The sequence below is a fragment of the Chiloscyllium punctatum genome, chromosome 13 (genome assembly GCF_047496795.1).
Source record: "Chiloscyllium punctatum isolate Juve2018m chromosome 13, sChiPun1.3, whole genome shotgun sequence".
Classification (NCBI taxonomy): domain Eukaryota; kingdom Metazoa; phylum Chordata; class Chondrichthyes; order Orectolobiformes; family Hemiscylliidae; genus Chiloscyllium; species Chiloscyllium punctatum.
Genome location: NC_092751.1, coordinates 84,154,201 through 84,179,946, shown reverse-complemented (window position 1 = coordinate 84,179,946; position 25,746 = coordinate 84,154,201). Strand labels below are relative to the sequence as shown.

General features: G+C 42.3%; 1 protein-coding gene across 1 annotated transcript in view; it reads right to left on the bottom strand.

Annotated features, from left to right (window-relative positions):
- The window catches only part of LOC140484579 (uncharacterized), a 38,183-nt gene extending 18,941 nt beyond the window's left edge, over nt 1-19,242 (bottom strand). Inside the window, exons 1-3 of the mRNA XM_072583033.1 lie at nt 19,071-19,242; nt 16,619-16,701; nt 13,576-13,690 (exon numbers count right to left, since the gene is read on the bottom strand). Coding sequence (XP_072439134.1) covers nt 13,576-13,690; nt 16,619-16,701; nt 19,071-19,131 — 259 coding nt within the window. The 5' untranslated portion in view covers nt 19,132-19,242. The remainder of the gene's footprint in view (nt 1-13,575; nt 13,691-16,618; nt 16,702-19,070) is intronic.
- Nucleotides 19,243-25,746: the final 6,504 nt, after the last annotated feature.

Here is a 25,746-nt window from a genome sequence, read left to right as displayed (position 1 = left end):
CAATTCACTTGGTCTATCAATATCCTTTTGTACTTTCAGATACACTATATACAATGCAAAGTCTCTCCTTCAAGATTTCAATCCACAGGTTAATCAGATTTCGAATTATCTGACTGGGTTTGTCAAGGTTTCATTTCTCCTAGACTCAGACGTGAGTTTAAAAGCAGAAACAGTACGACAAAGTTCTCCATGCCGATACCCAGTGGATTTAACATCCTCCCACTCCTTATGTGCTAACAAACAAATTCATTACCTATCGCCTTCGGACCCTTTGGAGGGTCGGTGTGGACTTGTTGGGCCAAAGGGCTTGTTTCCACACTGTAGGGACTCTAATCTAATCTGATCTAAATTTCTCAACCCCATTTTCCCATATTTTCCCCATAACCCTTGATCACATTGACGAGCAAGAACCTATCTATCTCCATCTTAAATATACTCAATAATCTGGCCTTCGCAACTTCCTGTGGCAATGAATTCAATAGATTCACCATTTTCTGGCTAAAGAGGTTTCTCTTTATCTCCATTCGAAAAGGTCTTCCCTTTACTCTAAGGCTATGCCCTCGGGTCTAGTCTCTCCTACCAATGGAAATATCTTGCCAACATCTAACGTTTTAATTAGATCACCCCATCTCCTTTCAAAACTCCATCAAGTATAGACCCAGAGTCCTCAAAAATTCCTCATATGTTAAGCTTTTCATTCCTGGGACCATCCCTGTGAACCTCCTCTGAACATGCTCCAGGGCCAGTAAATTCTTCCTGAGATATGGGGCCTAACACTGTGCACAATTCTCCAAATGTGGTCTGACCAGAGCCTTATAGAGCCTTAGAAGTGCATCTCTGCTTTTATATTCAAGTCCTCTCAAAACAAATTCCATCATTGTATTTGCCTTCCTAACCACTGACTCACCCTGCAAGTTTACCATAAAAGAATCCTGGACTAGAACTCCCAAGTCTCTTTGTGCTTCAGACTTCTGATTTGTCTCCCCATTTAGAAAACAGTCCATGCCTCTATTCTTCCTGCTAAAGTGCATGACCTCACACTTTCCAAGGTTGTATTCCATCTGCCACATCTTTGCCCACTCTCCTAACCTGTCCAAACCCTTCTGCAGCCTCCCTGCCTCCTCAATGCTACCTGTTTCTCAACCCATCTTTGTATCATCTGCAAACTTAACCAGAATGCCCTTAGTTCTTTCATCGAGATTGTTAATGTATAAAGTGAAAAGTTGTGGTCCCAACACTCAGCCTTGTGGAACACCATGTGTCTTGGCTGCCATTCTGAGAAGGACCCTTTTATCCCCACTCTCTGCTTTCTGCCAGACAGCCAAGCCTCTAACTGTGCTAGCAACTTGCCTCTAACATCATGGGCCCTTATCTGGTTCAGCAGCCTCCTGTGTGGCACCTTATCAAAGGCCTTCTTGAAGTCCAGGTGGATAACTGCCATTGGCTCTCCTTCATCTAACCTGCGCGTTACTTCCTCAAAGAATTCTAGCTGATTTGTCAGGCATGACGTCTCCTTGATGAAACCATGCACTTCCAAGTATTCAGAAATCTCATCCTTCACAATGGACTCCAAAATCATACCCACGACCAAGGTTAGGCTAACCAGTCTGTAACTTTCCATGTTTTGCTTTACTCCCTTTTTAAATGGGGGTGTCACGTTAGTGATTTTCCAGTCCTCTGGGACCCTCCCTCCCTGGCCCTAGTAATTCCTGAAAGATCACCACTAAGGCCTCCACTATCTCTTCAGCTATCTCTATTAGAACCCTGGTGTGTAGTCCATTTGGTCCAGGCAATTTATCCACCTTCAGGCCATTCAGTTTTTCTAGCACCTTCTCCTTGGTGATGGCCACTCTACTCAGCTCTGCCCCCTCACTCTCTTGGACCTTTGGGATACTTCCACCATGAAGATTGATGCAAAGTAATTATTCAGTTCCTCAGCCATTTCCTTATTCCCCATTACTATCTCTCTACTTTGCCTCTCTGTTGCCCTTTATATATCTGAAGAAACTCTTGCAGTCTTCCTTTATATTACAGGTGAGCTTACCCTCATACTTAATCTTCTCCCTCCTTATTTCTCTTTTTGTTGCCCTCTGTTGGTCTCTGTAAGCTTCCCAATCCTGTGGTTTCCTCCTGCCCTTCAACATTTTATATGCTTTCTCTTGTGTTTTTATGCTATCCCTGACTTCCCTAGTCAGCCATGGTTGCCTCATCCTTCCTATATAAGCTGCTTTTCCCTCGGGATGAATCTCTGCTGTGTCTCCTGAATTACTCCCAGAAACTCCTGCCATCGCTGTTCCACTGTCTTTCCTGATAGGCTTCTCTCCCAGTCAATTCTACCAGCTCCTCCCTCATGCCTCTGTTGTTATGTGCCTTTGTTTGGTTGTAATACCGTTACCTCGGATTCTATCTTCTCCCTCTCAAATTGCAGAGCAAATTCAATCAGATTATGATCACTGCCTCCTGAGGGTTCCCTCACCTTAGGCTCCCTTTTCAAGTCTGCCTCATTGCACAACACTAAATCTCGTATTGCATGTTCCCTATTGGGCTCCACCACAAGCTGCCTCCAAAGAACCATCTCATAGCCATTCCACAAATTTCTTTTCCAGTAATCCACTACCAACCTAATTTTACAGTCCACCAGCATATTGAAATCCCTGTAATCACTGTAACTTTGCCTTTCCCACGCATCTCTTCTATCTCCAGGTATATCTTGTGACCCAGCTCCTGATTACCATTTGGAGGCCTGTACAACTTTTACCTTTGCGGTTTCTCAATTCTTCCCACACAGCTTCTACACTATCTGACCCTACTTTGTTTCTTCCTATTGATTTAATTTCATTTCTTACTAATAAGGCAACCCCACCCTCTCTGCCTATCTTTTCGATAGGATGGATATCCTTGAATATTCAGCTCCCAATCCTGATCCCCTTACAGCCACCTCTCTGTGATGCCCACTATGTCATACCTGCCTGAGGATCTAAAATTTGAATTTAGGTTATTATTAGAAGCAACAGGTATATGTAGATTTTTACGAGTCACAAAATGGCTATTCAATTTAAAAGAATACAACAAAATGGCTGAGCATATGATTAAATCCTGTGAACCTGTACTGCTGTTTTATAGAATTAAGCTTAAATCCAAAGATATGAGGACAATGGAGTTTTCATAAAATGATTCTGACACATTAATTGACCATTTGAACTAACCTTGAAACGCTACCACGGCATGATGATTAAGTAAATTGAGACCCCTTTCCCAGAGAATATCACTGGAATAGTCTGTTGTCAATCTTTTTTTTAGATTACTTACAGTGTGGAAACAGGCCCTTTGGCCCAACAAGTCCACACCGACGCAGACCCATTCCCCCACATTTACCCCTGCCCCTAACACTACAGGCAATTTAGGATGGCCAATTCACCTAACCTGCACATTTTTGGACTGTGGGAGGAAACCGGAGCACCCGGAGGAAACCCACACAGACACAGGGAGAATGTGCAAACTCCACACAGTCAGTCGCATGAGGCGGGAATTGAACCCGGGTCTCTGGCACTGTGAGGCACTGTGCCACCGTGCCGCCCATGTCACCTTATGATTTCTCTTGTAATTAAGAACCCTTTCCCAGGAAATATCTATGGATTAACTTGCTGTAAATCATGTCACCTTTGTATATGTGATTGGTCTTTTCTTGTAATTAAGGCTGTACTATCTCTTAAAAAACATATAAATAATGTGTAATTTTCGAATGTAACTGCGCAACTTCACCATGGAACACAGAAGCTTTAACCTTTGTGTTGCTGGACAGAATTGCGTCAAGGTGCCTTAATTCAATAAACTGATGACCCTTGCTTTTGTACAGACGCATTCCATTGATTCTTTTGACCGATCTTGAGGGGTCTAGATCTTCATTTCGGCTTGGACAGATTTTGAACAGCAGTGTAAGAGTTAAATGTCCTTCACTATTGAGTGTTGAGGAATTTGGCTAACCAGTCGTGAGTATTTTAAGAGCGTTTGGTTTTCCTCTCATTCAAGTGGTGTCTGACATGATCCCTCGCTGTTTATTTTCCAGTCCAGCCCGAAAGGATCAGTCTTAGTAAGGGTTGGGTCTGGGGGACTTTATATATAAGGAGGGTGGGGGGAGAGGTTAACTAAGGTTGGGGGTGCTTTTGTTCTTATGGGACAGTGGTTTCTGAAAATTGCTGAACTATGAGGGGAGTGTTGAACCCTGAATCTTTCGAACTTAGTTAATTTCCACGTTTTTAAAAAAAACTTCGATCTCCTGAGCTTCATTAATTTCCAGGTTTTAAAAAAGACTCCAATCTTTGGATCTTCGGCAGCTTTCGGAGGCTGGTGGCCTCAACAGTTTTAATGCAGGCAGTTAAATTTTAGGGAGGCAGGTGGGCCCTAATATTTGTGACTATTACGGGGGCAGTTGACCCCAATATTACATACAGTTGGTTGATGGTAATTTAAAGTTTATTGAATAAGATTTATCTGCTTATACTAGATAGAAAGGAGGCCTGGAACTTAATAATAAACTCAATAACAAAAAAAATCAACATTTAAATTGATCAATAAAAGAAAATATCATGATATTTTAAAACTAAGTCAATTTTTTTAAAAAAACGGTTTGTGAAATTAATTAGGGTTTGTGAAAGTCTGATTAGTGAGTAATATTTTTAAAAAAAATTTGTTGCTATAAAACTGAAGTAATTTTAAAATGGGTAATTACACAGACAAAACAGATGATCCATCCTCAACATTCGTGAAATTATGTGAAAAAGCTCGAGATCCAGGAATGTTTTGAATCTGATTTGCATTTTGGAAATTTAACATGATTTCTTTTAAGGTAAGGGTTCAGAGATTATGAAATAAAATATTAACTCCTGTTCTTTTTTACAGTTTATGACTGCCTTACTGTCAGTTTCTAACTAATCTATTTTATCCTTACATGAAAGCCAACCTTATTTGATTTCAAATCAGTTTAATACAGAGGAGGTCAACATTATAACCTTTTTTTGTTTCAGACTTCTTTGTTTCCACTTAATTTTAAGACTGCTGTATTTTATTGGTGATTATTGATAAGGGCAGTTGTAATCTTATTGAGGGAGTCCCCTCCCTCAATAACAGTTGAAGTTTCAGTTCAACATTAGGTTGTGATAAATAACCTAGAAAATTAATATCCTATGGTTAATATCTGTGTCTTTGGATTTGGCCATTATTTGTGCATTAGAAGTTGTTTTTTCATTTGAGTAGACAAAACCTTTTAAGGCAGCTCCAGTTATTTCATGACCTATAGCATTGTAAATGAGCAATGACTGGTCAGGACTACTTAAGAAACCTAATCTTGGATTTAAATTAAGGGACTAAAACTGAGTAATTATTGTGGATTTCAAAGTTGGGAACTGTATACATTTTACATTTTAAATATTAAATACTGAATAAATGAATTTCCAATTTATACTGATGACTGTAAGAAAGTAATATGTTGCATGTTACTCATATATGTTATAAAAATAATGACCATTGATATATTACCACAGAGGAGTTCTGCTCTCAAAACAAGACAAAGAGAACTAAGTTCTGTTGATCCACCAGTGTCCACAATAGTAAATGAAAACTTATTTTCTGGACTCTTCTTCAGCTGGATCCCCACTCAGTAATACATAAAGTATGCTTGGTATCATTCCACTCAGTGCTCTCTCCAAAATCCAAAGTGAATTCTATCCATATCATTAGGTGTCCCTAACAAATGAGAAAGGACTACTGCCTGATTTAAGCAGGCATTGCTGTCACCCAGCGTTCCACCCTTTCGACAATAGGGATGGCCAAACATATCGAGGAACAGGGTGGTAAATCAATCACTATTTCTTTTATCGTATCACTGCCCCCAATGCCATGGAGTTAGCGGGCTCCATAATGTCGCAGCCATGTGATTCAGTGACCAGGACAAGTGAACGAGACACATCACCTATTTAGTTATTCTCCTCTTGCAATTTTTGATTAGCTGAAAATTCAAATCCTAAAACGAGCTTTCGGATTATGACAATCAAGTTTCCAAAATGTATAGTTAGGAACAGGCTTTAAAGTTAGACAAACATAAATTGATAGATTGGTTCAATAAGGTTACAATGAAAATAGAGGCAAGGAGATTAACCACAGAAGGGGAGAGAATGATGCAATAAGAAAGATAAAGCAGCAGAGTACAGTTTTCAAAAATGTTTTAGTCATTTGTTGGGTTTTCACCCTGAATTACCGATAATGATTATTTTCTTTATTATCTTATATCAATATTGTATAATATTTATAATAGCTGAAAATGTGTTGCTGGAAAAGCGCAGCAGGTCAGGCAGCATCCAAGGAACAGGAGAATCGACATTTCGGGCATAAGCCTTTCTTCAGGAAGGGCTTATGCCCTAAATGTCGATTTTCCTGTTCCTTGGATGCTGCCTGACCTGCTGTGCTTTTCCAGCAACACATTTTCAGCTCTGATCTCCAGCATCTGCAGTCCTCACTTTCTCCTCTAATATTTATAATAATCAATTGTATTAGCCCAAAACAAAATTAATTGGCAGGATTGCTTGTTTTTAATTCCTTTACATGTTGTCAGTGGCCTGACTTACTACCTCATGGTTAATTTAAAACATGGCTGCATTAATTCATTGTTAATTAAAGAATGGAAAGCTACCTTACTGGCCAGTTGAAGAAATTCTGCTTATGATTGTGGGATAGGGATAGATATATATGGCAGATGGAACTCCCAAAATCTGGGGAGGTGATACAGAAGGGACATGAGAAAACAATGTAAGGCCACTAAGGTTGAGGAATATATAAATAAGATTAAAGCAACAATACTATAAAATAAAGAACTTGGATTCTATTCGGAATCCCGAGCCTATGTCTGGCATACCGACCCTTTTTGAGGATTGGGATTTTGTTCCTGTATACCTGCTGAGCCCCTAACATCTCCTGATTGTCCCAGCCTTAATTTAAACCACCCACTTGTTACAAACCTTTCCTTCTTTTGAAAATGAAGTGTCCAGTCTTCATAGCCGATATCATATGGATGAGTGACCTGCGCCATACTAAACCAGGTCGCCTCCCGGGAATTAGAATTATGTTAATGAAGCATGCCCCTAACTGCAAGACTAAACCGGCCAAATTTGCTCAATATGTCCAAGGGTGATACAAATGTAAATGCGGTAAAATTCTGGGAGTAGCCTAAATATGAATGGCTTGTGTTACAAGACTGAAAGATGTGCCTATCTGTCTGATGGAGGTGACAAACAATTGAACAATAATCAAGAAGCTCAATTACCTTTATTTAACCCCATGTTTTTGCAATGTTTCCGCCTGGAGTCACTGTCAGGATCCAGACCAACAGGACAAACCAGTCCAGGAATTTTCAGTCACAAAGGAGGTGAGCCGTGGTTTTCTATTGGGATGGCCAGAACTGGACTGAACCATGATGCAAGTTACAGGTAAAACCAATTATATCCACCGCCCTCGCGATCCCAAATGGCGTACGCCAGCCCTGATAGGGTTGTTTGGAGCCAGGATACCCACTGGGGGCGGACCCTACCTCATGTACCTACCCGATGACTACTGTTTGTCAATCTTTTCCCAAGGGGATGCTGAAAATGGGGACAGGCCGGCCCCAGCACTTCACCTTTGAGACTGGCAAAAACCCCAGGGGCAAATGCTTGGTCCTCACTTTAACTGTTGAAATTTGGCCAATGGGGAGCAATGTATCTTTAATGTGACCTCGGAGCTGGTGATTGGAAGTCGACATGCTTTCATCCTATTAGAAGGAAAATCTACTAATATACACTGTCTCTTCATTGTGCTTTTAATATGACCCACGATTTTGGAGCCTTGTGGGAACATTGAAGATTTTCAACTCCCTAAGGGCCAGCATTATAGTAATACTATTTTGTCCAATCAATCTAACAATTATCAAGATGCTTGACTCATGCTGATCAAACTGATAATGTTTCTAAAGTAGTGGGTAAGTGTATGCAGCGGCCAAGCAGGCAGCCTTATACTCCAAACTTCTGATCCCTTTGGGTCCCCAGCAAATCCCGGTTAGACACAGTATAAGGACGGGTATGGCAGACCTGGGTAATGTGCAAAACAAATCACCTTGAGACTGTTCAGTGCCAATTCACAATGTAGAAGTTGATTTCTTTATTGCTTACTGACTGTAATCATATGGGTTTAGTGTTTGGATTGTTCTCCATATTGTTTAGAAATTTGGAAGTAATTTGCAAATTTACATTTCTGAAATAATTACAGGCACTTTATATTACAATATGCCACTGACTGAATTATCAAGTGGTTTGATTTCATACATAGACGCTAAGCCTAAATTGTCTTTGCTTTGTGTATGAAGCTTATAAGAATACACACTGGTTGATTTGATTTATTTTTGGATTGGGCTGTTAGATCTAAGAAGGAGTATCTACCTGAGCTATTATCTTCATTTAGATATTTAATACTGAACAGTGATGGTTTATAATTCTAAGACTGTACCAACATCTAAATTCTATGGTTAGCTCAATATTAGAAAAATTTCAGTGTGGTTTGAAAGCTTTGCATCATGTTACCATAATCTGGGGACAGCATTGCCCTCCAGCCAATATTCATCACCAACGTTTCTGCTGAAAATCACCATCTGGTTTCTACACTCAATTCTAAATACTACAACTGTAGATCAGGCCATTTGATTGGGCACAAGGTTAATGTATGTTTAAAGAATACAATACGTTGCAGAACTAATCCAAATTTTAGATAAAATTGATGTTTTTAGTAGCAAAACTTCAAAGAGTATTACATCCTAGCAAAGCTGGATTTATAAAAATAGGTTTGCTTAATTCGCCCATACCTGGGCTTTTCCGGATAAAGTAAGAAAATAATGGGTCGGAAGGGAATCTCTAGTGCAGAGTTTAAAATGAATGAGCTTTTTTTTACCAGTATGGGCAATATATTAGCACTAATTATGGCCTCAAATCGGGTGCTCCTCTGACACTCAAACGAGAATAGATTAGTTTGTGTTACTTCTTTGCTGCTGCCTATTTTAATTGATTATGTGTATATTGTATATACTTATATACAAATAGGAAATGATTTACACTTTATCACAATGAAACGGGTATTGAAACGGGTAAAGGTGGATAAATCCCCAGGACCTGATCAGGTGTACCCGAGAACTCTGTGGGAAGCTAGAAAAGTGATTGCTGGGCCTCTTGCTGAGGTATTTGTATCATCGATAGTCACTGGTGAGGTGCCGGAAGACTGGAGGTTGGCTAATGTGGTGCCACTGTTTCAGAAGGGTGGTAAGGACAAGCCAGGGAACTATAGACCAGTGAGCCTGACCTCAGTGGTGGGCAAGTTGTTGGAGGGAATCCTGAGGGACAGGATGTACCTGTATTTGGAAAGGTAAGAACTGATTAGGGATAGTCAACATGGCTTTGTGTGTGGGAAATCATGTCTCACAAACTTGATTGAGGTTTTTGACAAAGTAACAAAGGATTGATGAGGGCAGAGCGGTAGATGTGATCTATATGGACTTCAGTAAGGCGTTCGACAAGGTTCCCCATGGGAAACTGGTTAGCAAGGTTAGATCTCATGGAATACAGGGAGAACTAGCCATTTGGATACAGAACTGGCTCAAAGGTAGAAAACAGAGGGTGGTGTTGAAGGGTTGTTTTTCAGACTGGAGGCCTATGAACAGTAGAGTGCCACAAGGAACGGTGCTGGGCCCTCTCCTTTTTGTCATTTACATAAATGATTTGGATGCGAGGGTAAGAGATACAGTTAGTAAGTTTGCAGATGACACCAAAATTGGAGGTGTAGTGGACAGCGAAGAGGGTTACCTCAGATTACAACAGGATCTGGACCAGATGGACCAATAGGCTGAGAAGTGGCAGGAGGAATTTAATTCAGATAAATACGAGGTGCTGCATTTTGGGAAAGCAAATCTTAGCAGGACTTATACACTTAATGGTAAGGTCCTAGGGAGTGTTGCTAAACAAAGAGACCTTGGAGTGCAGGTTCATAGCTCCTTGAAAGTGGAGTTGCAAGTAGATAGGATAGTGAAGAAGACATTTGGTATGCTTTCCTTTATTGGTCAGAGTATTGAGTACGGGAGCTGGGAGGTCATGTTGCGGCTGCACAGGACCTTGGTTAGGCCACTGTTGGAATATTGCATGCAATTCTGGTCTCCTTCCTATCGGAAAGATGTTGTGAAACTTGAATGGGTTCAGAAAAGATTTACAAGGATGTTGCGAGAGTTGGAGGATTTGAGCTATTGGGAGAGACTGAATAGGCTGGGGCTGTTTTCCCTGGAGCATTGGAGGCTGAGGGGTGACCTTATTTAGATTTACAAAATTATGAGGGGCACGGATAGGGTAAATAGGCAAAGTCTTTTCCCTGGGTTTGGGGAGTCCAGAACTAGAGGGGCATCGGTTTAGGGTGAGAGGGGAAAGATATAAAAGACACTTAAGAGGCAACTTTCTCACGGAGAGGGTGGTACGTGTATGAAATGAGCTGCCAGAAGATGTGGTGGAGGCTGGTACACTTGCAATATTTAAGAGGCATTTGGATGGGTATATGAATAGGAAGGGTTTGGAGGGATATGGGCCGGGTGCTGGCAGGTGGGACTAGATTGGGTGAGATATCTGGTCTGCATGGACGGGTTGGACCGAAGGGTCTGTTTCCATGCTGTACATCTTTATGACACTATGTCTCTATGACAATGGACACTCCGTGGCCTCTAATCTTGCAAGGGGGAAGATGACAAAGATCGAAGTTGCCCTGCTGTGTGGACTTGCCATTGCCAGCATTGGTGCACAAGAAGAAACAGTTTACCTGTGTGATCCTGAGCAAACAGAGGCTGTGTACCAACTATGCCAGGAAGATGTCTTTGTGTGCCAAAAGATTGAATGCCACCAAGAATGACTATTGCAGTGGTCAACTGCATCAAAAAGATCCAACAGTTCATTTACAGAACAAGTCGAAATGTTCCTTACCCTGCAAAGGTGTTGTGTGCCAGTTTGATTACATACGTACCCCTGGTAAGGCTTGTCCTCATTCAGATAGAACACGTAATAAAAGAGACAAAGGGGAGATGTTTTCTTTAACTAACAATTTGTTTTTAGAAACCCATAATAAAATATTTGGAGAGGATGAGGTAGTTTGCTACAATCCTACTTTGACGAGAGACTCTTTCAACCCCTTTTTTCCTTCCAAAACCTAACATGGGGCTATGGAATAGTGCTAAAGTATTTACAGGGTGTAATATCTCTTTTAGTTATTACCTATCTCCACCTGCTTTTGGACTTCCTCCAATAAATCCGCAATATCCTATCCAAATTGCTACAATGGCAAAGGATGGGGGTGCGCTTATGTAAGAGTATCTAGAATTAACCCCTGTGCTATGATTAAGCGTCTTAGTCATCACTGTTTCTCTGAAGGACCTCGCATCTCATGTGTATGCCTTAACGAGAAATATATCTCTATTACCACTGGAATTCAACCCCTATGTGGAGAGGGTAGCAACACCCACCTTCATTATGATACCCCGAACGGGGCTAATATTTTCCCAATTATTGGATAGGTAGAACCATGTTGGGATGTCGACATGTTTCTTATCAAGAAACCCACCTCATTAGATGAGATGATTTTCACCCTCAGGACCAAATTAGGTAGTTGTGGGCTATCTACATACTCCAGGAAGTCACAAATATAGGCCTGCTTCTTACTGGGAAGGTCCCTCCATTATCTATACTAAACCTGGATATTATTTTTTCAGTTATGATAAGGCATCTAACTAGCTTGTCCTAAATTGAGCAAATACTCTTCATGCCGTGACTGTAGGAACACTTTTCAATTACTGTTCCCTGTCCAATTACCTGGCAACGAGATCATAATTCCCCTTTCAGTTTCTTCTGACTACTGTGCAGAATGGAAGAATCCAAAGGCCATATCAAGACGTAAAGCACACTCATTGGCACATGCAGCTCTTAGCATTCTTTCACTAGGCGGGTCTTCAGGAATTATTAGTCATCAAAACAGTAATTATCTCATTTGCGGACTCATGATTTTGGGAAATGAGACAACTGCTGCCTTAATAGAAATTAGAGACATGCTTTCAGAATTGCACCTATTTGCCCAACAAAGTCGCTATGCCTTTGATTATATACTTGCGAAGGAAGGTGGAGTTCGTGCTATAATGAAAGGAAAATGCATTATGGGGGTCACTGATCTTATCGAAAACATTACTAGACATATTGATAATATACGTACTCTTGTCAACCAAACAAATGAAGGTACGGGGTGGGGAGATTGGGGTTTTGGCTCATGGTACAACTGGCTAATTAATATGGTTAAGTATGGTGCTATTGTTTTAATGTTGGTGTTGCTATAGTTAAGTGTATTATTGCTAAAATATTAACTTTTATTGACAATATTGGTTCCACCAAGAAAAAGCTTCTTCTCCACTTAGATGAAGTTGAGGAAACACCATTGCCTGCCCTTGGTTCCTCTTCGGAGGAAGAGGAAGAATGGCAGTCTTTGGCTGCCACTGAATTGGAATAATTTGATCAATGCCTTTATGGTATGGTCATGGGAGGTGATGAGGATCTAAAATTTGAATTTGAATTTAGGTTATTATTAGAAACAACAGGTATATGTAGATTTTTACTAACCACAAAATGGCTTTTCAATTTAAAAGAATACAAGAAAATAGCTGAGAATAGTGATTGAACCCTGTGAACTTGTACTGCTGTTTTGCTGAATTAAGCTGAAATCCAAAGATATGAGGACAATGGAGCCTTCATAAAATGATACTGACACATTAATTGACCATTCAAACTAACCTTGAACCACGACCAGGGCATTATGATTTATGTAAATTAAGACCCCTTTCCCAGGAAATATCATTGGATTAGCCTGTTGTCAATCATGTCACCTTATTACAGTTGATTGGACTTATCTTGTAATTAAGAACCCTTTCCCAGGAAATATCATTAGATTACCTTGCTGTAAATCACTCTTACAGATGTTAACCTGCTGCTTTGTGTTTCACTGGGGGAAGTTTTATGCCTCCCTCCCCCACCTCCCCCCAACCCCCCCCCACCCCACACTCTAATTTAAAGTCTGACGAACTCCTATATTGCTCCAGTTCAAACCTGGAATACTCCTCCTCTTGAATGCTGTGCCAATGGGGAATACATATCTCATGATGTCACTGTCCTCCAGTAAATCTTGTGACTACAATATCATGTGAGAGTTTTGCTTGGATTGACAAATACCACAGGGTCCTTCTGAACACTCATCTTCGACCTTAATCCCAAAAAAGTTGCTGTTGTTCAAAGATGTCGGATATTCTGATTTGGAATGTTTCATTGAGGGAACAGCTAAATGGATGCTCTACTATGAGTCTGTCTAAATCCAACAGGACAATGGTATACATGCAAACAGCGGCACGTTCCTTGGGCTCTGAGAGCCTGGTTACCAGGTTACCAAGGATGAGGACCAAGACTAAGAAGGGGGTTCCTTAGATTGAGAACATTATACCTTTTAAACGCAGAGATCTCAACTCATTGGCCGCAGTTTGCAACAGTCCAAAAAATTCACTCTGTTTTTCAACTGCCAAATGCTTGGTGAAATTGCCGGGACATTTGGCCAGTACCTGAAGACAAAAGTGGAAAAGATATTTGAAGAAGTGGTTGATGAACTACTACAGTATAGAAACTAACTTAGGTCTTTCTCTCTGACTAATTCTCTAAATATCAAGACATTTTTGTAGACAATTGTACAACAGATGTTTGAATGAGTTCAAGTTGGTAAGGGTGAACGATTGAAAGGTACTCACCCCCTCGACCCACCATTGTATACTGTTCAGTTCATTACACATCTAGTTGGTGGCATCTCTACATGTCACTGGACAATGGTGCAATAGTGCACAGTGAATAAGCTGACACAACGCCTCCACCTTTGATTTTGGGGATTGGGGATTGGTACTGATTATAAAGAGTTGATCCCCATGAGCTGGGTTTTCCCCTTTCAGCCAGGCTGTTCCGTGTTAATATGGAAACTTAACAAAAGGAGAAGGTTCATTAACCCCTTTCCTGCCTGCTTTGCCAGTCAATGAGATCATGGTCTAGATTAGAGTGGTGCTGGAAAAGCACAGCAGGTCAGGCAGCATCCGAGGAACAGATTTTCTAATCTTGACTCTGATCTCTAGCATCTGCAGTCCTCACTTTGGCCTAATGAGATTATGGTGATCACATTTCGAGTCCAGTTCTTCAAAGAGTTATCCTGAGACCAGCTGGGTTTCTTTAATTTTTTTTTCTTTTCTTTGATGACAGTCACGACTAGCTCGTAATTCCAGATTTATTGATTTGATTTAAGCTCCACTGGGTGCCATGATCGGATTTGTCCCCACATTCCATGGTATTAGCCTGTGCCACGGGGATTATTGGGCCAGAGATGTTATCACTATGCCAGCATCTCCTTTGACAATCAAAGATCTGTCCTCGGCCTGCTGCAGAGTCCCAGTGAATCCCAGAGCAGACTGGAGAAACAACATCTCACTTTAAACAAGACACTTTACAACCTTCTTGATTTAATATTGAGCTTAATACCTTCAAACCATTTCTTCCTTTTCTTTTCATAGTTCTATAGTTTTGTAGTAATAGAAACAGGAGTAGGCCATTTGGCCCATCGAGCCTGTTCCACCCTTCATTAAGCTCATGGCTGATCTATCCATCACCTCAGCTCCTCCTATCTTTATTATTCCCATAATCTTTAATTCACCCACCATGCAAAAACCCATCCAACTGGGTCTTGAGTGTATTTAATGAATCTACTGTTTCCTTGAGCAGAGAGTTCCATAGATTCACTACGCTCAGGGAATAGCAGTCCCTCCTCATCGCGATCCTAAATCTACTTCCCCACCTAATCTCCAGGCCATGTCCCCGAGTTCGAGTCTCACTTGTTACATTCTGTTATCATGTCCTTCACAGCAAGGCCGCCCCCCCCCCCCACCTCCCTCCCCCCCCCCCCCCCCCCCCCCCCCCAACAGCACCACCACCAATCCCTATTGGATTGTCTGTCCTTTCCGGTCTGGCAGGAGACACCCCATTGTTCTGCCTTTCTCACATTCTGAGCTTTCAATAGCATTTCTCCACTGGCGGTCTACACCCATTGCCCCTCCCCAAACTATCGCATAAATGCTGATACCTCCACACTTCAGCTCAGCTCTGATGAAGAGTCATCTAGACTCGAACGTTAGCTTGCTCTCTCTCCATGGATGCTGCCTGACTAGCTGTGATCTCCAGCATTTGTTGTTTTCTGTAAAGACCTGTCTAACTCAGCCTTGAATATATTTAATGACACAGTTTCCACTGCTGTCCGTGGGAAAGAATTGCTAACACGAGTGACCTCCCGGAGAAAACGTTTCTCTGCATCTCCATCTTAAATGGGCAATGTCTTACTTTGAAACTGAGGTTCTTTAGTTTTAGACGCCCCCACAGAACAGACATCTTTTCAGCATCTACTCTCTGAAGTCCTTCAGAGTTTGGCGTGTTTCTGTAAGATCACCTCACATTCTTCTCCACTCCATCACAAACAGACTCAACATGTTCTGTCTTTCCTCCTAAGGCACTTCTTTAGTCTCAGTAACCAGCCCAGTGAACTGTCTGAACTACCTTCAATGTAAGGATGTCCCTCCTTAAGTAAAGCTGGTGAAATTTGCCCACAGCTCTCCCATTGCAGATAAGAATATGGTACAACTTTGTGTTAAGGGAATGGGAAATAAAGCCTGAATTGTGAAAGGCCAGTATTGCTCATGTGTTTGCACTCATCACAGTCTGTTAACTGGGGAGCTCTGATGCTGTAGAAGTCTGGTTGACACACAAAGTCTAAAACACAGTTCCTGGTCTGAACAATATTCCCTCTCGGTGAGTTTTGAGAAGATTTGTAGCTCAGGTTGAGGTTCTGGATGTAGGTTTGCTCGCTGAGCTGTAATGTCCATTTCCAGACATTTTATCACCCTACTAGGTATTATCTTCAGTAGGCCTCTGGGTGAAGCACTGTTGATAATTCCTGCTTTCTATTTATATGTTTGGGTTTCTTTGGGTTGGTGATGTCATTTCCTGTGGTGATGTCATTTGCTGTAGTCATGTCATTTCCTGTTATTTTCCACAGGGAGGTGGTAGATGGGGTCTAACTCAAGTGTTTGTTGATAGAGTTCCAGTTGGAATGCCATGCTCTAGGAATTCTTGTGCATGTCTCTGTTTGACTTCTCCTCGGATAGATGTGTTGTCCCAGTTGAAGAAGAACAGGAAATTACACCACCACAGGAAATGATGTCACCACAGGAAATGACATCACCAACCCAAAGAAACCCAAACATATAAATAGAAAGCAAGAATTAGAAAGCTTTGCCCAGAGAATCACTGATGATGTTACCTAGTAGGGTGACAAAACGTCTGGAAATGAACCTTCCAGCTCAGCGAGCAAACCTACATCCAGAATATTCCCTCTATATGAGATTGAGTTGACAATCCTGATACTCACAGTGGAATTATAATACTCAGAGTTATGAAACTGTTACCTTTAACTTGTTGCTAAATTCCTGGTAGTTGGCATCATCAAACGTGGTCTGACAGGTTTCGGTCTCCTCAGTCAGGTATACCCCTAATGGGAAAGAGATAATTTAACTCAAAAACTACAAGCATATGCTCAAAAGTGCAACTAATCTGGTTTTTCTGATGTCTCTGCATTTTAGATTAGATTCCCTACAGTGTGGAAACAGTGCAGGAAGGCTTTTGGTGTTTAGAATTACAGAAGGAAAGATGTTAGTGCTTTGGAAACAGTCCAGCCTCACACCTGCAATGAGCAGATTGCCTTTCGAGGAAAGGCTAGAAGGACTAACCCCTGAATCTATGGGAGTTTAGAAGAGTCAGAGGTTTCATTCGAATCGTGAGTCAGGCAGGGGACTCTTCCAATGTCCTTTCGTTGCCCACCTTGTGCTGGGCTGTTTGACCTCCTTCACTGCTGTCAGATTCCTGAATTTTAGGGGCACCCTACCACCAAGGTGGGAGTCTCGGCTGGGATGAGGGTAGGGTGGTGGTGGTTGGGTTGATCTAAAAACGCTGACGCCAACCGGTTGGGACAACAGTCAACCAATGGCTGAGGTGTTTTGGAGGAGCGTTTGCACATATAAACGGGAGCTGGGTACCCAGTGCCAGGGCAATGTGTCCACCTCTTGTTCTGCCCCAACAAGCTCCTTCTGCCTACTGTGAGTGGAGGTGCAGCCAAAGGCCACTGTGGAAGGGGCACGCCCTTCCATTTTCTCCCACTGCGATGTCTTTACTGTTTGCGATGTTGCTTTTTGGTGCAAGTTTTTAAAAAGTGGGTGCGAGAACGACTTTCCCTTTTGAACCAAACTCTCAGTTACTTCCCAGTAACTGTAGTTGGGTGCTCCTCTGAAGTGGTAAGGCCCCAGATGGACCTCCATCTTCAAGTGGATGGTGGCCATGTTTAATTGGACAGGGATCCCATCTCCAGGCCCCCTGGAAGTATTTCTTATTACCCCACCAACTGAGGTCGATTCCTGACCCGAAAATAAACCCATTTCCTGATTCCCAATTCTGCAGGTCGATTTCAGGATTTGATCAAGTTTGGATTTTTCTTTCTGTCTAGGTCCCACTCAGACAAACACACAGAGTGGTCAGCACTTCCAACATGTAATGGTTAGATTCACTATCCCCAATCCTTATTCTTGGTATTAATCCTGTTAAAAATTGGGAAGGACATCCACACTATATATTTAACAGAAGAGTGGTTAAGTCTTGATTAAAGTTGTAAAAACGTATTACATTGTATTTATTAGTTTGTCACCTTACAGTTAAAGATACATGATTGTCTCTTATGAGATATTAGGCTCAACTTAAGAGAAAGCTGCTGTGACCAGTGGTAGTGTCCCTCCCTAAGAGCCAGAAGGGCCTGGGTTCAAATCTAATTTCTTCCAGAGATGTGTCGTAACATCTCTAAAACAGGGTGATTAAAACTACAACAGAGTATCTTAGCTCCATGCTGTTAATCACTGAGGCACTCGTTAGGACATACACAAATCCTCGCTCCTTCCAGGTTCGGGGGAAAATGAGGACTGCAGATGCTGGAGAGTCAGAGTCAGAAAGGGCTACGTTAGAAAAGCACAGCAGGTCAGGTAGCGTTGGAGGAGCAGGAGAGTCGACGTTTCGGGCATAAGCCTGCATTCCTGATGAAGGGCTTACACCTGAAACGTTGACGCTCCTGCTCCTCGGACGCTGCCTGACCGGCTGTGCTTTTCCAGCACCACACTCCTTCCAGGTTCAGTGCTCCATCTTCTTACCTTTTATTGTGAGTTAACCCTGTCAAGTACCACATTGTCCTTACTTAGCACTTTGTATAATGGCTCTCAGAGGAGAGAGTTGCGTCAAAGGCTGAAGAGGCTTGGGGAGCTGAGGCATTTCCCCAAATGCAGAGAAGATAGGAGCAGGAGGAAGCCATTCGGTCCGTCCAGCCTGTACTGCCATTCATATGTTTGTAATTATTACATCTTAGATACTATGATTGTCTCTGGTGAGATAAGACATAGAAAGGAAGACAGGCTTGGACTTTTCTTGTTTTTCAGCCTTGGGACATTCAGATTCACTACCCTGAGTCCTTTCAAGTCGCAAACTGACTGTTGTAGTGTAGGAAATGGTGAGCGGGAGTACACAGCACAATCGCAGCAGGCTAATTGGCAAAGTCAAACACAAATAGAACTTTGACTCACTGCATTCTTCCACCTGGGTCAATCTCACCTTTCTGATCACTCCCTTGAAATGATTCTGTGGACAATTATCAAATTATCTTCACTTAAGAAGATTACCTCAAGACATAACAGCCTTACATCTGTGGTAAGTTGGTCGTTATTTTACTCCTAAATACTTTGTTCTTTTCACCCCATTTTGACCCCTCTTTTCATGGGTCTTTTGTGCATGCTGCTGTTTGGAAAGATTCATCTGGAATGCACCTACCTGGGACCAGAATGCACATTACAGCGCTCAGTACAAGAAGTGTCTGCCGTCTGTGACCCATGTCTGCTTGTTTCAACTCTGCTCGGCAATGGCCAGTTTAACATGCCCTTGGAGTGTGGGTTTATATTGCAAACAGTGAGGGGGGAGAGAACGAGCAGGAATTACACTTGGTGAATCATTAAATAAACTGGAATGCCTCCTGATCTATCTGAATGCTTCCTGCAGGGAAATGCGGTTAGAAGTGCCAGCAAAAGCCCCTCAGCTGACCTGCTTTGACAAAGCTGACGTTTCCAGTCCTGAATGACCACACAGTCACACACAACGGCTTGTTCTGAAATGTATCCATGGAAACCAGTTTTTCTTATTAATTGGGTATGGGAAGGGAGGACAAGGGAGGATGACAACAGGGACGAGTACATGAAAAGGACTTTGTATTTTTGAAATGCAACATTGAATTCTACAAGAAAGAAAGGTTCAGGCAGAAAGGAACGTTTTAGATTTATAGAGGACCTTCTGTAAAATCAAGAAGCCTCAAAGGAGGATTTAGGACTTTTTGGATCAGCCCTCAGGCCTTCAGACATCCTGATGTAAATAATGCATGGAATAACTCCACAGAGGCTGGCATCCTGTCACCAAGTCACCCTTTATTTACACGTGCATGGTACCAAGACCCAAACCAGCCAACTCAGAGCCGGTCCCTAGAGTGAGGACGCTGTCTGAGTCTGCTGTTTATATCTGTCAACCAGGGCTCCCTGATTGGCCCAGGTTAACATCCCCCATTTGGGGATCTCATACTCAATGAGATCCACCTAGCCAACCTCACTCCGATCACTACAATGCAACATTGAATATTGTGTACAAGTGGCCATGTAACGAATTGGAAAATATCTGTTTGATCTTCCTCTCACCAGTCCGTGTATCATGGATGACAATGGTGATAGATAGACCATCACACCGTCCTTGTGATGTTGAAGTCCCGTCTTCACACTGAGGATAGCTTCTACCACTTTACCCTTATAACAACCGCGGTGCTGACTGGGGTAGATTAAGGGCATATCTAGCAGAGTGAAACTAGGCTTCCAGCCTGAGCTCAATATCAGCAGCAGAATTGTATTCAAGCACAAGGTGTGACCTCAGGGACCAATATTCTCCCATTTGCGTCAAGGTGGGAGATCTACCCGAGTTGAATGAAGAGTGTAGGAGGGCAGGAGCAGTACCAGTAATACCTGAAAATGAGCTGTCAGCTTGGTAAGGCTACAACTCAAGGTGAAAGTGAGCACTGCAGATGCTGGAGATTAGAGTCAAGATTGGATTGCATTTTCCAGATGCTGCCTGACCTGCTGTGCCTTTCCAGCACCACTCTAATCAAGGCTACAACACAGGCCTATCCTAATGTCAAGAAATAGTGTGCAATTGACAGAGCGAAATGATTCCACAGACAACAGATGAGATCTAAACTCTGCAGTCCTGCCACCAGTTGTGGATGGTGGTGGACAATGAAACAACTCGCTGGAGGAGGAGGCTCCACAAATATCCCCATCTTTAATGATGGGGGAGTCCAGCACATCAGTGCAAAACATAAGGCTGAAGCTTCCGCAGCAATCTTCAGCCAGAAGTGTTGTGGGTTGACGGTCTATCTCAGCCTTGCCCTGAGGTCTCTACAGATGCCAGTCTTCAGACATTTCAATTCACTCGGTGTGATATAAAGAAATGGCTGAAGGCATGAACGTTGCAAGGGCTAAGGTCCTGACAAAATCCCTGCTGTAGAACTGAAGACTTCTGTTCTAAGACTTGCCACATCCCTAGCCAAGTTATTCCAGCATAGATGCAGACACCAGCTGACAATGTGGAAAACCGCCCAAGTATGTCCTAAGTGCAAAACGCAGAACCCGATGTAACCTGGCTGATTACTGCCCCATCTGTCTACTCTTGACCATCAGCAAAGTGATGGAAAGGGTTAACAACATTCGTATCAAATGACACTTGCAAAGGATTAACCTGCTCACTAACACTCTGTGTGAGCTCCACATGGCCACCCAGTTTCTGGCCTCCTTTTGGTCTACCCCTTATTCTTAAACTGTTTCCTCTGGTTTGGGACTCACCGATCAGCAGAAACATGTTTCCTGCCTCCAGAGTGTCCAATTCTTTAATAATCTTATACGTCTCAATCATATCCCCTCTCAGCCTTCTAAACTCAAGGGTATACAAGCCCAGTCACTCCAATCTTTCAGCGTATGATAGTCCCGCCATTCCTGGAATTGACCTCGTGAACCTACGCTGCACTCCCTCAATAGCCAGAATGTCTTTCCTCAAATTTGGAGACCAAAACTGTGCACAATATTCCAGGTGCAGTCTCATCAGGGCTCTATACAGCTGCAGAAGGACCTCTTTGCTTCTATACTCAATTCCTCTTGTTACGAAGGCCAGCATGCTATTAGATTTCTCACTGCCTTCTGTACCTGAATGCTTGCTTTCATTGACTGGTATACAAGAACACCTAGATCTCTTTGTACTGCCCCTTTACCTAACTTGACTCCATTCAGGTAGTAATCTGCCTTCCTGTTCTTGCCACCAAAGTGGATAACCACACATTTATCCACATTAAACTGCATCTGCCAAACATCCGTCCACTCACCTAGCATGTCCAGGTCGCCCTGTATTCTCCTAACATCCTCCTCACATTTCACCCTGCCACCCAGCTTTGTGTCATCAGCAAATTTGCTAATAATACTTTTAATACCTTCATCTATATCATTAATGTACATTGTAAAAAGCTGCGGTCCCAGCACTGATCCCTGCGGCACACCACTGGTCACATTCCGAAAGGGAGCCGTTTATCACTACTCTTTGTTTCCTGTCAGCCAACCAATTTTCAAACCATGTCAGCATTTTGCCCATAATACCATGTGCCCTAATTTTGCTCACTAACCTCCTATGTGGGACTTTATCAAAGGCTTTCTGAAAGTCCAGGTATACTACATCTACTGGATCTCCCTTGTCCATCTTCAGAGTTACATCCTCAAAAAATTCCAGAAGATTATTCAAGCATGATTTCCCCTTCATAAATCCATGCTGACTCTGACCTATTCTGTTACTACTATCCAGCCGTGTTGTAATTTCGTCCTTTATAATTGACTCCAACAGTTTTCCCACCACTGAGGTCAGATTAACTGGTCTATAATTCTCTGTTTTCTCTCTCCCTCCTTTCTTAAAAAGTGGGACAACATTAGCCACCCTCCAATCCGCAGGAACTGATCCTGAATCTATAGAACATTGGAAAATGATCACCAACGCATCCACGATTTCTCGAACCACCTCCTTCAGTACCCTGGGATGTAGACCATCAGGTCTGGGGACTTATCAGCCTTCAAACCTAACAGTCTCTCCAACTCCATTTCCTGCCTAATATAAATTCCCTTCAGTTCAGGTCCTTTAACCACTATTACATCTGGGAGATTGCTCGTGTCTTCCCCAGTGAAGACAGATCTAAAGTACCAATTCAATTCTTCTGCCATTTCTTTGTTCCCCATAATAAATTCATCCGTTTCTTTCTTCAAGGGCCCAATTTTAGTCTTCACCATTTTTTTTCTTTTCACATACCTAAAAAAGCCTTTATTATCCTCCTTTATACTTTTGGCCAGTTTACCTTTGTACCTTATTTTTTCTTTGCATATTTCCTTTTTAGTTATCCTCTGTTGTTCTTTAAAAGCTTCCCAGTCCTCCGATTTCCCACTCATCTTTGCTATGTTATATTTTTCCCTTTTGACTTTATATGGTCCTTAACTTCCCTCGTCAGCCACGGCCACCCATGCCTCCCCTTAGGATCTTTTTTCCTTTTTGGAATGAACTGATCCTGCACCTTCTGCATTATACCCAGAAATATCTGCCATTGTTGTTCCACTACCATCCCCACTTGGGTATTGCACCATTAAACGTTGGCCAGCTCCTCCCTCATAGCTCCATAGTTCCCCTTATTCAACTGAAATATTGTCACTTCTGATTCTACCCTCTCCCTTTCAAACTGCAGATTAAAGCTGATTGTATTGTGGTCACTGCCTCCTCATGGCTCCTTTACTTCGAGGTCCCTGATCAAATCCAGTTCGTTGCACAACACCAGATCCAGAATTGCTTTCTCCCTGGTAGGCTCCAGCACAAGCTGTTCTAAGAATCCATCTTGGAGGCACTCCACAAAGTCTCTTTCTTGGGGTCCAGTACCATCCTGATTCTCCCAGTCTATCAGCATGTTGAAATCCCCCGTAACAACTGTAATAATATCTTTGCGACAGGCCAATTTCAGCTCCTTATTCAACTTACACACTACATCCAGGCTATTGTTTGGAGGCCTGTGGATAACTCCCATTAGGGTCCTTCTACCCTTAGAATTTCTCAGCTCTATCCATACTGATTCTACGTCCCCAGATTCTAGGTCCCCCCCGCGCAAGGGACCGAATATCATTCCTTACCAACAGGGCTACCCCACCCCCTCTGCCAGTCAGTCTGTCCTTACGATAGGATGTATAGGGATAGGAAGCTCATGTGGAGCATAAATATCAACAAAGCGGAGTTGGGCTGAGTGGCCCTGTCTGTGTGCAGACGCACAGTCACATATCGGGGTCAGTATGCAACTTGGAGATTGTTTGCCCATGAAAGTTCGTGGCACCTCAGGAGCAGTGCCTCATGATGCTGACACCATTTTCTTGAAGTGTTGGAAGCCCCAGAGACGTGCTTGGTCTAGTGAGGTAGAGATAATCCACTTCCTGTCTAAATAGAAGAGCCTTTTGTAGTCTACACGATATAATTTACAATGCCATATTAACAACTAGTTAAAAAAATGGTACTGGATCCACTTTTGTTTGTCTTTTATATAAATGATCTGGTTGAGAACAAGGGAGGCATGGTTAGTAAGTTTGTGGATAACACCTAAATTGATGGCATTGTGGACAGCGAAGAAGCTAATTTAAGACTACAAAGAGATCTTGACCAATGGGCCAATGGGTTGAGGAGTAGCAGATAGAGTTTAATTTGGATAAATGCGAGGTATTGCATTTTGGTAAACCAAACAAGGGCAGGACATCTACAATTTATGGTAGGGCCCGTTTAAAATGTCGTAGAACAGAGTGATCTTGAGGTTCAGGTACACAATTCCTTGAACTTTGTGTCACTCGTAGACAATGGTTAAGAAGACATTTGGTACGCTTACTTTCATTGCTCAGACCTTTGAGTAGAGGAGTTGGGATGTCATGTTAAGTTGCATAGGATGCTGATCAGGCCACTTTTGGAGTACTGGTCACCCTGTTTTGAAAGGATATTATTAAATTGGAGAGGGTCCAGAAAAGGTTTACAAGGATGTTGCCAGAAATGGAAAGTTTGAGATATAAAGATAGACTGGATAGGCTGGGATTTCTTCATTGGAGTGGTGGAGGTTGAGGGGTGACCTTACAGAATCTTGAGGGACATAGTTAAGATGAATAGCAATGGTCTTTTCTCTAGGGTGGAGGAGTTTCAAAACCAAGGGGCATATTCTTGAGGTGAATGGAGAAAGATTTATAAAGGATATGAGGGGCAACATTTTTACACACATGGTCGGAATGAACTGCTAGAAGAAGTGGTGGATCCAGGTACAATTACAACATTTAGAAGATATTTGGGTAGGTTCATGAATAAAAAAGGTTTGGAGGGATATGGGCCAAGCGCAGGCAAGTGGGACTAGTTTAGTTTGAGAGTATGGTCAGGGTGGGCTAGTTGGACTGAAGGGTCTGTTTCCGTGCTGTATGACTCTATGACTAATCACACCGATACTGAAACTCCTTCCTGATTCTAAACCATTCTGTCTGCAGATCTGTACCACATCATCACAGTGGGCAGTTCTGCTGGAGCTCCTTGTATTGACCCTCTCCGGCTCACATACAATTAAATGATGATAAAACAGCTTGAATGCCAATTAAAGAAACACAAGAGTTGAAGGTATTCAGTCACCTTGAAGTGACGGTATTGGCCTTTACTACGGTGAATCTTTTATCTGCATTGTCATCATTTTGAAGTCACTGACCAACAATTCCTAACGTGTATCAATGATTAGACAGATAATATGGTAATGGTCACAGAGAGCAACTTATGGAACCTTCCCTGTTGCTAAATATTTGTGTATTTTAGAGGCATATGAATCGAAGGACACAGTGTACACAGGAATCAGCACTGGTTCAGTGATAACACTACCAACTTGGGTTGGGTGGGGTGTGGTGGGAGGTTAGGAGGCCCTGTGTTCAATCTTTACTTTAGCACAGCACAGAGGGAGTGCCGATGAGGACACTGTTACTCCAAGGTCCTGTCTGCCTTCACAGGACAGTCTAAAAGATCCCATACCTCGATTGACAATTATAATCGGACTAACTGGTTAATTGTCTCGGGACTTTCTTGTGTGTAGGTTAACCTGCTGTGTCAGACGACACACCAACTATGCTGGGGTTAACATACAGAATGATGATTATAAAAGCAAATGCTATCAGGGTTGCATGATTAAGTGGAGTGAGCTGGAGGGAGCAGAAGCTCTTACCCCATGTAGTGATGATGTGTATGCAGCAGCATGACGGGGACGGATTAAAACTCTAAAGCACTTATGGAGATACCAAACGTTTAATTCCAATATGTTTTTTTTTAAAAGACATGACAAGAGCTG